Source organism: Pimephales promelas, chromosome 11 (assembly GCF_988280905.1).
Source record: "Pimephales promelas chromosome 11, fPimPro1.hap1.1, whole genome shotgun sequence".
NCBI lineage: Eukaryota > Metazoa > Chordata > Actinopteri > Cypriniformes > Leuciscidae > Pimephales > Pimephales promelas.
Window position 1 is genome coordinate 30,585,876 of NC_142779.1, and position 13,620 is coordinate 30,599,495.

Consider the following 13,620-nt stretch of genomic DNA (forward strand, 5'->3'; position numbering starts at 1 on the left):
AAGTTTCTTAGACTTTTAAATGGCCAAAGAAAGATTTGGAGTGCTGAGAGTGTGAATAGCAGTCTATGAGGGACCTTAGAGGAGTCGATGGCCAGCAGGGGGCAGTATTGCAGTGACAGTAAGGGGGAACAAAAGAGCCTTGTTGAATGATGGGAGTTTTCACCACACGACTGCAGCATTACATTGGTCCTGCCGGTCAAGTTATGTTGATCTCCAGAGCAAACAGCAAAGCTGGCCACTGTGGTGTCATTGTAAATCACAGTTTATATCACAGTCTGTGCGAGCTGTCCTGTAGACTGTACAGTTCTGATCCAGAGCCCTTAGTAAGCCGTATTCACCAAGCGTCCCATTATACTGCCTCATTACTGCAGTCGTTAAGTTTAAGGAGTCCGTGATGCTCTGCGGTGAGATCTGATGTCTCTGGATGATGAAGACTGGAGTCTTTTCGAGTGTCACTCACTCATCCATGGTGATGAATCCTACACTTCCTAAATCTAAATGACATGATTTCATTTTAGACAGACTCAGCCTCTGTGCGATGAGATTCATATTACGAAGTGGATGTGTGTCAGCTGAACAAATTTCCAGTGCAGACAGCTTCAGTGATTATAATGGGAGAAAACTAGTATTATACAGTCTGGCTTTGCTCTGCATCAGCTTCGCCAGAATGAATTCCTGGTTTGAGAGTGAGACCAGTCGGTTAAAGGGGCTAGTGCAGAGGTATTTTATTTCTTTCTCAGAACTGCCTTTTCACATCGAAATGAGCGGGACGAAAGATGGGTCAGCGGCTTTGGCATTATGACTCCAAGAGCATTTGTCAGGGCTGTAGTTTCATTAGGACCCTATGATTTCCACTATGCAGAAAATGGGGATGGAAAAAAGGGAATGAATAAGATGAGATGTACACTTGTTTCTGATTATGTGAATATTAAACTACAAAAAGGCTATTTAAATATGAAGTCTGAATGTTTTGCGTGTATCCAACACTATCTCACGACCAATTCGTACAAATTCGACGCATGATTAAAAAGTGGCTAATTCGTACTAATTCGTACGACCTCACTCGTACTAATTCGTACGATTTGTCTTAACCCACGTGATGGTTAAGTTTAGGGGCGGGGTAAGGGGTAGGTCATTCGTACGAATTCATACGAATTGGCCAATTCGTAAAATATGTACGATTTAGCAAAATCGTATTAATTCGTACGAGTGAGGTCGTATGAATTGTTACGAATTAGCCACTTTTTAATCATTCGTCGAATTCGTACGACTTGGTCGTGAGATCGGGTTGGTGTATCTTTGTGAATCATCACTTAACTTATGGAAGCTTGTTTCCTCCACAGAATGAAAAATAAAAAAAGGTAATTGCGACTTTTTATCTCACAATTCTGACTTGTTTTCTCACAATTGTGAGTTTACATCTCGCAATTCTGACTTTATTTCTCAGAATTGCGACATATGAAGTCAGAATTGCGTGATATAAAGTCGCAATTGCATGTTATAAAGTCAGAAATGCATGTTATAAAGTCAGAATTGTGAGATATAAACTATTCTAAGTTATAAGTTAGTAAGTATACTAAGTTAGTCCCCCCCCCCCCCCTTAGAATTGGCCTAATAACTTGCAATTGAGTTTATATCTCACAATTCTGAGAAAAGATGTCCGAATTTCGACATATAAAATCGCAATTATATGTTATAATGTCAGAATTGCGAGATGTAAACTCGCAATTGTGAGAAAAAAAGTCAGAATTGTGAGATTTTTGTGAGAAAAATTGTGAGAAAAAGCTGTCTTTTTTTTTCTCAGAATTGCGACTTTATATCACGCAATTCTGACTTTATATCTCACAATTCTGACTTTATAACACGCAATTGCGACTATATATCTCGCAATTCTGACTTTATATCACGCAATTCTGACTTTATATCTTGCAATTTTGACTTTATCACGCAATTCTGACCTTATATCACGCAATTTTGAGATAAAAAGTCGCAATTGTTTATTTATTTATTTATTTTTATTCAGTGGCGGAACAAGCTTCCACATTTCCTCGCATTCAAGTTGTTCCAAACCTTAAATGAATGGCTGCACACAAAAGATATATATATATTTTTGAAGAATAGGGGTAACTAAACAGTTGATGGGCTCCATTGACTTCCATAGAAGTGAGAAAATGAAAGAATTTTTAGTTCTTGAGTGAACAACTGATGTGCAGCACCAAATAATAATAATAATAAAATAATTAATTTGATTAAACGAAATGCATCTTAAAACATAATTTAAATTATTAAAGTTTCATATTAATTTGTTTTAAATAAAATAAAAGAATTTCGAAAAATGTAAAAGGATCACACAGAAAAAAAATGCATATCAGCCATAATAAAAATTCAACTAATTAGAAAACCTTTCGATTATTTAAATTTCATCAAAACATTAAAGATGGTATCTATAACCCAAATTAAAATGGAACTTATTTTATTCAGAATGAGTTTCAGGGAAAAGCTTTAAACTAACTTTACTATTGGAAGATTCATTTTAGCAAACTGGTTCATTCAAAAGGTTTATTTCAATGATCACTCAGGATCTTTTCTGTTTTATTAGCTGTAGACAGTGTGTGTTCTACTATAAGATGCAATTCCCCTAAATGAGATTGTGCTCCTCTGATTTTAGAGATTTAATTGAAAAGACATTGGGCAAATATATAGCTTAAATTAGGTAATTCTATTAGTACATTGAGTATATTGTAGCCTGGTGAGTTACAGTTATCTTCCTCAACACTGGTCAGGATGTATGTGAACTGAGTCTTTAGTGAGCCAGCTAAAGTACAGAAGATCCCAGACAGCATTAAAGCTTTGAATCAGCTGCTCTGATGCAGCGTGTCATGATCCAACTGTTATTAAAATCCGCTGTGAGGTAAATCACTCTCTCCTCAGTGCACAGATTTAACAGCCCGCATTCATACTCGTCTCTATGTCTTCACCTCTCCTAACCTGCGGGGTATAATCTATCTAAATGACACAGAGATGCATTGCTCTCCTCCAGGCAGACTGACCCCCTCACCCATCCAGTCAGGTCTACTAAAGCACTATAGTTGGGGACAAGGAAACTACATTACCCACAAAGCACTACGAACACTGCCTTGGAGCTGTGCTGAGTTCGAGGAGGTAGACAGAGTGCCATTTATCAGCTTTCTCATTCATCTTAATGACACTAATCATAAGACATAATGTATTTTTGAATGCTCATAAATGGTGATAACGGCTAAGTTATGGCATTTAACAGCATGGGGTTAACAAAACTTGCATTCCATTCTAACTCCGAAAGTCAGTTTGGAAAATGCAACAGAATGCCAAGTGAAATCACATTTCCAAAATTAGAAACTTGTGAAAATGTAAAATGTTGACATGTTGGGTATATGTCATCCAGAAATAAAAATCCTGTTTACATGAAGTAATTGTAATGTTTTATTAACTTGTATTCATGTATTATTTACTTGCGCACTACATGTATTCCAGTCATGGTGCACAGAATCAGAGAAAGCAACCGTGATAATGTCACCGGAGCTACCGTAAGCAGAAATGCACTAAAGAGAAAGCTGACATTTATGTCAGAAGAGCTTTTTTTAGCAAACAGTAAATATTCAGTCTCCTACACTGGCCAGTTTGTAAGAGAAGTGAACAAACATGCATGTTCATAAGTGTGTAAGGTATTTTTGAATCTGATTAAGTAAAGTCAAATTTTTTTTTTCTGTTGATCAGATTATTTCAGGTCTACAACACCCATTTCAATCCGATCGAAATTTCATTCGCATTGACCTCAATTGGATTGATTGAGGTGTTTATGTGAAGGCTCTCAGTCTGATTGAGCCATCAATCTGATTTTGGATTCGATCAATAGCCTCTTTTCCATCGTCCGGCTGAACGGTTCTGAGAACTTTAAGAACTGATTCCAGTTATATTTTTCGAGCTTGGTTTGGCACGGCACCATTACCAACCATTCTCGGCCTGGACTTCTAAGCACGGTTAGCCATACCCACGTGTAGTGACATCGCCACTCAGGATTGGTCACTTGTCTGTTGCCTGGCCCCTAGTTTTTCTATACATGGCCAAGTGTGCTACTTGAGCGAAGATAACACAAGTTAATAATAAAATTAAAATAAACAACTCTTGCGTTCCACAAGCAATGACTGACGCATTTGAATTACATTCCAAGGATTTTCCCCATAGTGGAAAATAAAACCATATCCATACCGACTAGGTCGGATCGGCACGAGTTAAGCAACAAAAACGGTTTGGCCTGACTGTGGAAAAGAGGCTAATTTGGGTGCATGTAAAAGCAACTAATGAGGCAAAGATCCTACATTACATAATGATAAAAACCTGTTTGGAAAACATACTGAGTCCCAATTCGCCTACTTATACTACACCCTAAAAAGTGAAGAAAAGTCACATCTGGAAGAACAATCCTAAGTAGAAATGGGAATTGCTTCAGACTCTACAGTAGTGTCGATTAATGCCAGGTTCAGACTTTACAATATTTGTGTCTGTTAAGCTAGTCCTACGCTATCTCACGACCAATTCGTACGAATTCGTACGAGTGATTCAAAAGTGGCTGATTCTTACTAATTCATACGACATCACTCGTATGAATTTGTACGATTTGTCTAAACCCACGTGACTGTTATGTTTAGGGGCGGGGTCAGGGGTAGGTCATTCATACGAATCCATACGAATTGGCTAATTCGTAAATTACTACGAGTGAGGTTGTACGAATTGTTACGAATTAGCCACCTCGTAAAATTCGTACGAATTCCCGTGAGATCGGGTTGGCTAGTCAGTGTGTCCGACTATGCGATGTTGACTATTAAACATGTCAGACTACACGTTGTTCATCATCTTTAACAATGTGCGTGATGTCATAGGAACTAGCGACTGACTTCCGGAAACAAGAGCATAAACAAACTACAGAAGCAGCGTGTTATCTTACCGCCAGCATTTATTCAGTTTCTTTTCATTAAATGAACTTGCGTTCTCTTCGCTCAAATAGCACGCTTGGCGGCCAGGCAACAGACAAGTGATGTCACTACACGTGCTAAGTCCAGGCCGAGAATGGTTGGTAATAGTGCCGTACCAAACCAAGCTCCATTTCTTACAGTTCTCAGAACCGTTCAGCTCGGCGATGGAAAAGAGGCTATTGATCTAATCCATAATCTGCATTTATCTCTTTTCAATCTATTGTGTTTCCACTCGAAGAAACATCATAAAGGCATAATTGCATAATTTCACTTAATAGCAACCTATATCAACATCTCTCTTTCGCTTCAAAATATTTGAAAGGTGTGTACGGAAGAGCTTCTGTCCTCTTATTGTTCAACTTCACAGATGTGGTGGAACCCATCGTAGAGGACCAGAATTTTTTTTTAAACATGCTAGACTTTCTGTCGTGACTTAGTTGTTGCCCACCGACACACCATACGAGATGACAGATCGCCGTGACGCAAAGAAAATTTACTGATATTGTATCGTCTGACCTGGCCAAATATTAGCTAGCTAGCTAACTGGTTAAGGAATTTTGGGATTATGTAGAGCATAAAATACAGTAGTAGATATAAAAATTAGACTCAATTAAATTAGATTACACTTGCAATTGATACAACCAAGTGTGTTACATTAAGTTACTCCGTCTTTTCTCCCAGATGTTCAAATATTTATGTCGATTTTTATTTGTTGAGTATATGCTAAGTTCTCAGAGCTAGCTGGTTGGTTTGGTTCAAGGCTTTGAACTCTTTATTAAACAATTTTCTGAAATGTCTTAAGAGAAAACCAAATGGAGAACACGCTTCTGAGAGCCATAAATAGGCGGTTACAGCAGAGCACTAGTTTGTAAACCATCTCAGTGATGCAAAAACCCACATATATTTGCTTTCAAATAAACCACATGAACATGAACACTCACCTTCTGTAGAAGAGGATGAACACAGTAGTCTTTGACCCTGCCATGAGGGGGAGCCCTTCCAGCCCTACAACAAGAGAGAGAGAGAGAGAGAGAGAGAGAAAAGGAGGTCATTTGTTGTTGAATCTTATTAAACAGTACATCTACACAAACATTCTTACTAAACTGCTTGCACAATCTACTCTGTTTAAATTGTCGTAGACATTCCCCATTCGCCCAGGCTTGTCTGACTGCAGAGTGTGAGATATGACAGTGCTGAGATCACAGATGGGATTTTTTTTTTCATTTTGAGTAGTTGCTGTGTGTGTCTGATCTAAAACAATCCTTTAGGGGATAAATGGAAATGTTTTGTCTCGGTAATGTGATGGGGGTTGGCACTGAACATGTACACAAACGATACACACAAACATTGAGGCGTGTTTGGAGGACCACGGAACTAATTCAGGAACCACTGAATCATGGAAAATGTGAAGCTGTTAAACCATTTCAAGTTCTTATTTTTACTTAACAAAAGTGACTGAGGGCCAAACTGTTGGATAAATGAAACAACAACAGTAGTCAGGGAAGTCTAGCTGAGGGAATAGGGACTAGCTGAGGGAATAGTTCACACCAAACGGAAATTTGGTTGTTTACTTTTGTCATTCCAAACCTGTAACCTGACTTTTTTTCTATAGAACAAAAAAAGATTCATTTTGATAGAATATACAGATCACTCTTTCAGGGGTTGTCATTCTCCAAAACACAAAACAAATTAATCTCTAAAAAAGTATCATACAAGTGGCCCATATCTGACATTTTGCACTATATATCCAAGTCTTCATATGATAGCATAGTGTGAGAAACTTACTGAGCCAGTCATTATTCACAGTTAATTTTGACAATCTGAGTCAGATCTATTCAATGAATCAACTGATCCAGTCCACCAAACTGGTCCCGAACAATTCCCGTTCCCTAGTTACTTTGATTGTATTGAAAAGAATGGCCAAAAAATATTTTTCCATTTATGTTCAACTAAAGAAAGTGCAACATGAAGGATGATAAATGATGCCTTTATGCTCTATCCCATTAAAGGTGCAGTCACATTTACCAGCTCAGCGAAATTTAAAGAGCGAAATAGAGTAAGTGGTAGTTGCGTAGGCTGTCAATGGAGGGACAAAAAGATCTCTGATTTCATTAAAAATATCTTCATTTATGTTCCAAAGATAAACGGGTTTGGAAAGAGTAATTAATGACAGTATTTTCATTTTTGGGTGAACTAGTACTTAAAGGGATAGTTCACCCAAAAATGAAAATTAAGTCATTAATTACTCACCCCCATGCTGTACCAACCCGTAAGACCTTCGTTCATCTTCGGAACACAAACAAAGATATTTTTGATTAAATTTGAGAGCTGGAACACTGCTACATAGGCTCTCTAAGGGATTGAAACTTGACGGCCCAGAAAGTCATTGAAGAAAATGTTTAAATATTCCATGTGACTACAGTGGCTCAACTATAAGTTTATCAAGTGACATTTTCTTCAATGACTTTCTGGGCCGTCAAGTTTCAATCCCTTAGGGAGCCTATGTACTGTAGCAGTGATCCAGCTCTCAAATTTAATCAAAAATATCTTCATTTGTGTTCCAAAGATTAACAAAGCTCTTACGGGGTTGAAGCTCATTTTTGGGTGAACTATCCCTTTAAGGTATATGAACTTTGAAAATGCTGCTTGCATTTGATGCAACAACAACCACAAAAATATCAGAAACAAAGTATGCAAATGAGGGTTGGGCAGAAAAACACGTGGCCAGTGAAGTCTGACGGAACACCCTCTGTCTCAAACCAGCAGTTGGGCGTTTCTGAAGTGAAAGGCAGCCAGAGGGGACCCACATGCTTTGAATCGAGGGAAAATACATCACATTTTCCACTGTGCCTCTGGAGAGCACAATTACCACAACGAGCGAGACAAATACAGAGATAAAGAGAGCAGAGAGAGAGAGAGGGTTGTGGCTAAACTGAATGGGGATTCTGCATTGAGATCATGTGAATTCAAGAGACCTTTGCCATACACAGCATCACACGCACACACACATTTTGCCGAGTTAACAGCAGCAGTGTGTTTGGGTGTAGAATGTCCGGAGATGCGGTCGTTTAAGCGTGCACCTGGTGTCCGTATAGTGTTGAGGTGAACAGGTCTGATCCATACTCTTCTGTCAGCGTGTTTCACAAGCCGCTCCATGTCTTCCTGAAATAGAGCTCTCGACATTTCCGCCCACGCATCACGCATCCACACACGGACTCTCCTCCCACACACAGAGCCTCACTAACCTGACAGCATTCTGAAATACTCCACAACACTTATACGCACAGTGGATTTACTCGCGTCGAGTCGCTTGTGGTGCACCAGTCAAACCTCACGGCTTGGGATGGGACGAACAAGTGTGGAACAAGTCATGAACTATCAGCACTTGGTTGCTCCAGGTGGATTGTCCCTTTAATAGATTCGCTTTGGTTAAAAGTGACTGTTTACTTGCTCCCAACTGTAAGCAAATGACTCACTCTACTGTAACCTACATGCTTAGATGCAAAACAAAAGGGATCAGGTGCCAGTTGAACCAGCTGTTTGTAAGTTACACTTAAAGGAGTAGTTCACTTTTGAAACAACTTTTGCTGATAATTTACTCACCCCCATGTCATCCAAGATGTCCATGTCTTTCTTTCTTCAGTCGAAAAGAAATTAAGGTTATTGATGAAAACATTCCAGGATTTTTCTCCATATAATGCAATTCAGTGGGAACCAGACGGTTCAAGATCCAAAAGAAACTTTAAGTACAAACTGCAACCTTGTTCAAAGGGCTTTAAACGATTCCAGACGATGAATAAGGGTCTTATCAAATGAAACGATCACTCGTTTTATAAATAAATAAAGTTTGTTTTAGAAGCTCAAACGCTCGCCTTGCTCTGTTCCGTAACGCACTCCTGTTCGAACTCGTTCATCAAAATGAACAAATCTTTTTCAGAGTTATTTGGTTCATTCGGCGAAAGAAACAAACAAATTGATTCGGAAAAAGATTTGTTCATTTTGTTGAACGAGTTCGAACAGGAGTGTCACGAACGTGCACCACAGAACAGAGCAAGGCGAGCGTTTGATCTTATAAAACTTAAACTTTGTTATTTTTTTTTTAAAAACGAGCGATCGTTTCGCTTGATAAGACCCTTATTCATCATCTGGAATCGTTTAAAACCCTTTGAACAAGTTTGCAGTTTGTGCTGAAAGTTTCTTTTGTAACTTGAACCGTTTGGTTCCCACTGAAGTCCTTTATATGGAGAAAAATCCTGGAACGTTTTCATTAAAAACCTTAATTTCTTTTCGACTGAAGAAAGAAAGACATGGACATCTTGGATGACATGGGGGTGAGTAAATTATCAGCAAAAGTTTTTTGAAAAGTAAACTAATCCTTTAAGCCTAGTTTTGACGTAAATGGGCACTAAGGCCTTGTCCAAACGGACACGGGTATTTTTATAACTTTTTTTACGCGGTTCGTCCACATGGAAACGTAGCATCAGGTCACATTTTTGAAAACCCTTACCAGGGTGAGGATTTTCAGAACGCAGGTTACAGTGTTGTCGTGTTGACAGTAAAACCGAGGGTTTTGCCTTGCGACGTCAGAGTGTGCGCCGTTATCCGCTGTGTTTGACGTCAGATTGTGCGCCGTTATCTGCCTTCTGATTGGGCAACGTGGCTTTACGGTTAGGGTTATATGCTGGTGCCTGCTGGTGTGGCATACTCTTGACAGCGATTGATAGCGTGTTTGTGTTTTTATAGCCCCTTTTCCACCAAAGCATTTTGAGAGCCGGTTCGGAGCCGGTGCCTGCGCGCGAATTCAGTTCTTTGTGTTTCGACAGCCAAAGAACCGGTTCTCGGCCAGGAGAACTGGTTCCAAAACGGCACCAACTCTTTGTTGGACTAGAACCGTTCTTTTACCACGTCATGCTTTTTTTTTTAAACGCGGGAGGAAAAACTCTGGTTATAAAAATACCCGTGTCCACAAGTTGGTCCACAACTCCACAAGGCCTAAGTTACGCAATATTCACATTCACAGCATTTTAACACAATTCAGCTCACGTATTACCCATGGTAGCTACTGGATAACCCATGGTAAATGTCAGGTTCTAGGCATTACATTATAGAGTGCTTATGAGCTACTAGTTATGTTCTGCCTTAAGAGCAAATGGTACAAAGTGCAGAGTTAGTTACAATCGACTTAGTAGTTACTAGGGGCCAGATTTAATAACATCTTGAGCCAGCGCCAAACCCTCTTTTGGCATTAAAAACCTACTGTCAGGATTTAAAGACACGCAATGAAAAATTAGTGCTGAAATGGCATGGACAGTTATTTTTGCAGCTGGCCTTACTGCATAGGCATTTGTAGGAGTTTTCTTTCCAGACACAAAATTTATGAGGAGAGTGTTTAAATGAATCATCCAAGGTGATTTACGCTAGTCAATTTACTGGTATTTGAGTCATTATTTAACTGAGTCTTAAACCAGATTTCCACTTCTCTTGGTAGATCGTGTTGGTCACTATAGAAATGATCCTGGCACTGTGTTCTTTAATTTGCGTGTCGTTAGTACATCAGGCACAGAACTTTCTACTCCCATCTGCACTTTTTGGGAATTGCCTTCTCACACTAATGTGCGGTATCCGGCCCAAAGCCTCTAGCGTTAACTTTGTTCCAAATTATGTAAGAACTTATGAATGGCTGGTGCAACCATAGGATCCAGATCTGTGAAAGGATAATTAATGCACTGTACCCCAACTGCCAGTTGGTGTATCTATACAAACAAACAATATTCCAACATTTCTGAAATTTCAAGGGCAAGTATGGAAGCTGGTTTATGATGATGATCAGCTGGAAAACAGATGATATGGTGGACCACTTGTTAGTTAGTTATGTTCAAAGCCACAGCTTTAAAAGAAAGAGATCACAATGAAGTTCTGGGCATTATTTACTCCTCACATTTTTCCAAGCCTGCATGAATTTATTTTTCTTTTCTTCAGCGGAACGAAAGATGAATTTGTGAACTTTAGTAGTTTACCCTGGTCACTCTTTTCACTACAACGGAAGTGGATGGGAAATGACCAAAAGCATGTTCAATGTGGAAATAAAATGTATCATGAATCTAGTCCATCCATAGTATACACAATCTGCCTGAATGGTACTTTAGTACAGATCTGATTCTTGAGCCAGAAGATTAGTGAGTAACAACCCTAACAGTTTTCAATCTCTTTGTTGTGGCTTCAGAAGATTTGGAATATTGCAAACAAGTCATGTAGACCATCGGTTTCCAACAAGGTGGTCGTGGCCCATAAGGGGGCGCGTCATATTTTGAAAAGTCTTGCGTTGGGATAAATGCTCTCATTGTTTGTGCGTAGCCTACACAGAACTCGTGAAGAGCTTATAACATGTGCAAATTAGCAGGAGGAATCCCTCTGTCACACACACAAATGAAGATGCGAGGAGATGAGGTCGTGATCTATGATGAGAAAAAGCAGGTATGCTTGAGCATTCTGCCCTTTAGGGTCGCATCTTGTGAGATCACTTCACGTTTTTTGGTTTGTTTACATGTCTTTGGTCCACGTTGCGTTCAAATTATCACTTTGCTTGGAACGGACCAAGACCCATCTTTTCAGCTGTCTCAGTCAGCTTGTTTGGTGCGCACCAGAGTTCAGATGGCAGCCTTCACGCTTATCCCAATAAATCGCACTAACAGAGCAATCTCACCAGGGTTCGTTTCAATCCAACCAAACATGCCAAGTTTGAACACCCTAATTAGTCAGAAAATACTTCTTAGTCTTTTAGCCAAGGTTTTCAGTCTGTCATATTATGTACAGTCCAACTTATTAAAATCTCTCTATAGTGTATGGCAATGTTTTTTGTAAATAGATCTAAAAAAACAACAACAACAACAAAACCCCACAGTTTGAATCAGGGGCATTTGGTGGGAATCAATACAAATGAATTTTTCATGAGCCTCAACCAATGTACCACCAAATGAAGGCTAATTTATTAGAATTCAATCTCTGGGAAAAATATCGATTTGTATTGATTTAATTAAAGATTCAAACTGACACTAAAGTGGCACTGAGATACCATGCAACCGATGATGAAGGTCCATTTGGAGCGTTTAATGCTGCAGTGAGAACTGGAAGTCACTGGTTCAATAGATCTAAAGCCCTAACTGTCATCGCAAACACAATGCTCGATTGTCACAATGGCGATAAAACGCCACAATATGTCCAAATACAACGCCAGTGCCAATCAAACACAATGATGAGAGCAGATCTGACATGGCAAATAACTGCTGACAGACAGCCCAATGGCCCGAAGGAGTTTAATAAGTGAATCATGGATCCTGAGGGGGGAAAGAGACTGGAGGTCGCTGCAGTTCTGATGAGGAAAGTCATTAATTAGTAATGAAGAGATAACGAGTCAATCCCTCTTCAGTAGAGGGAGATGTGTGCTTTCATTATTACGACTTATATGTGAAAAGGTGTCAGGGGGCTTTAGACAAAAACAACAGGCTTTAGCTTTACCTAAACAAACAAAGAGAAGTGTCGGATTCACACACGACACAACAGACAGCTCATACACCGTCTGATGTATTCAGCACATTTAAATGGCAAAAGCCAGCATAATTAAAGCATCTGATCCAATCATATTGAACTGGCATCTGCACTTTCTGAGCGTCAAGGAGAACTAGCTTTTAAGGACCTGTCATTGTCAACAATGTTTCCAAGCTGCTGCAATGAGAGCTCCTGGAGAAGAAGCTAGTTTCACAGTTTCGCCAATTAAATGCACACTATGCAGGAATTCCGTTTTTGTCAAACAGCGACCCCTAGAGTCGCTGTGGAGTACTTGTATTTAATGTTAAGGCCATTGCACACTGAGTACGAAATTCGCATCCGAAATTTTCGCACGTAAAAAAAAAAAATTCAACCTCACGTTATGTCAGTCACGCTTGCACACCGCCTCCGAAACTTTCGTCCGTCATAAAATTAATCGGATCGGGTTCGATTTTCTGCGTTTTTCGCATCCAGAGCCAGCATTTTGAGAGGTCTTTTGACAATTCAGGGCCGGAGGGAGCTCGTCCTCAAATCATTGCACATTATGCGCCGTGCTTTCAGTTTCGGTTTTCAATTCGATCAAGTGTTTATGTTCTCTTCTCTATATTGGATTATGAAATTAATAAACCTCCCCTTTCAGTCAGATTGAAATTTAGGATCAAATAAGGTGTGATTGAGCAGCCTATTCGATAACTAATGTATTATTTGGGCACAATATATACACAATATATACACAATAACAGCCTAGCTGTTCTGTCTGCCCAGCGCTTCCACCGGGCCACGCGCGGGTGTGTGTGTGTCCATACCTGGTCCATACCAGACACACTGCCAGTCTCCGTTCAGAATCGATTGGTTCACGGAAATTGGTGGTCTTGTTTTTAATATGTGGCTCCAGAATCGCTAGCAAAGCATCAAACTGTCCCACTGACATTCTGAGGTAAATTTTGAATCGCTCAGGATAAATTCGCAACTCCTTGATAAGGTGGAACGCTCCTTCCTCTCGGCGCAATTTCAGGATTGGATGGACGTAATATTTTCTCTTTCTTCTCTTTTCAATAAGAGA

The 13,620-nt window shown here is 39.6% G+C and overlaps 1 protein-coding gene across 1 annotated transcript in view; it reads right to left on the reverse strand.

The window, feature by feature from the left end:
• mcu (mitochondrial calcium uniporter) overlaps positions 1 to 13,620 on the reverse strand; it is a 126,898-nt gene that overhangs the window by 25,421 nt on the left and 87,857 nt on the right. Inside the window, exon 3 of the mRNA XM_039673355.2 lies at positions 5,954 to 6,017. Within this exon, the coding sequence (XP_039529289.1) occupies positions 5,954 to 6,017 (64 nt within the window). The remainder of the gene's footprint in view (positions 1 to 5,953; positions 6,018 to 13,620) is intronic.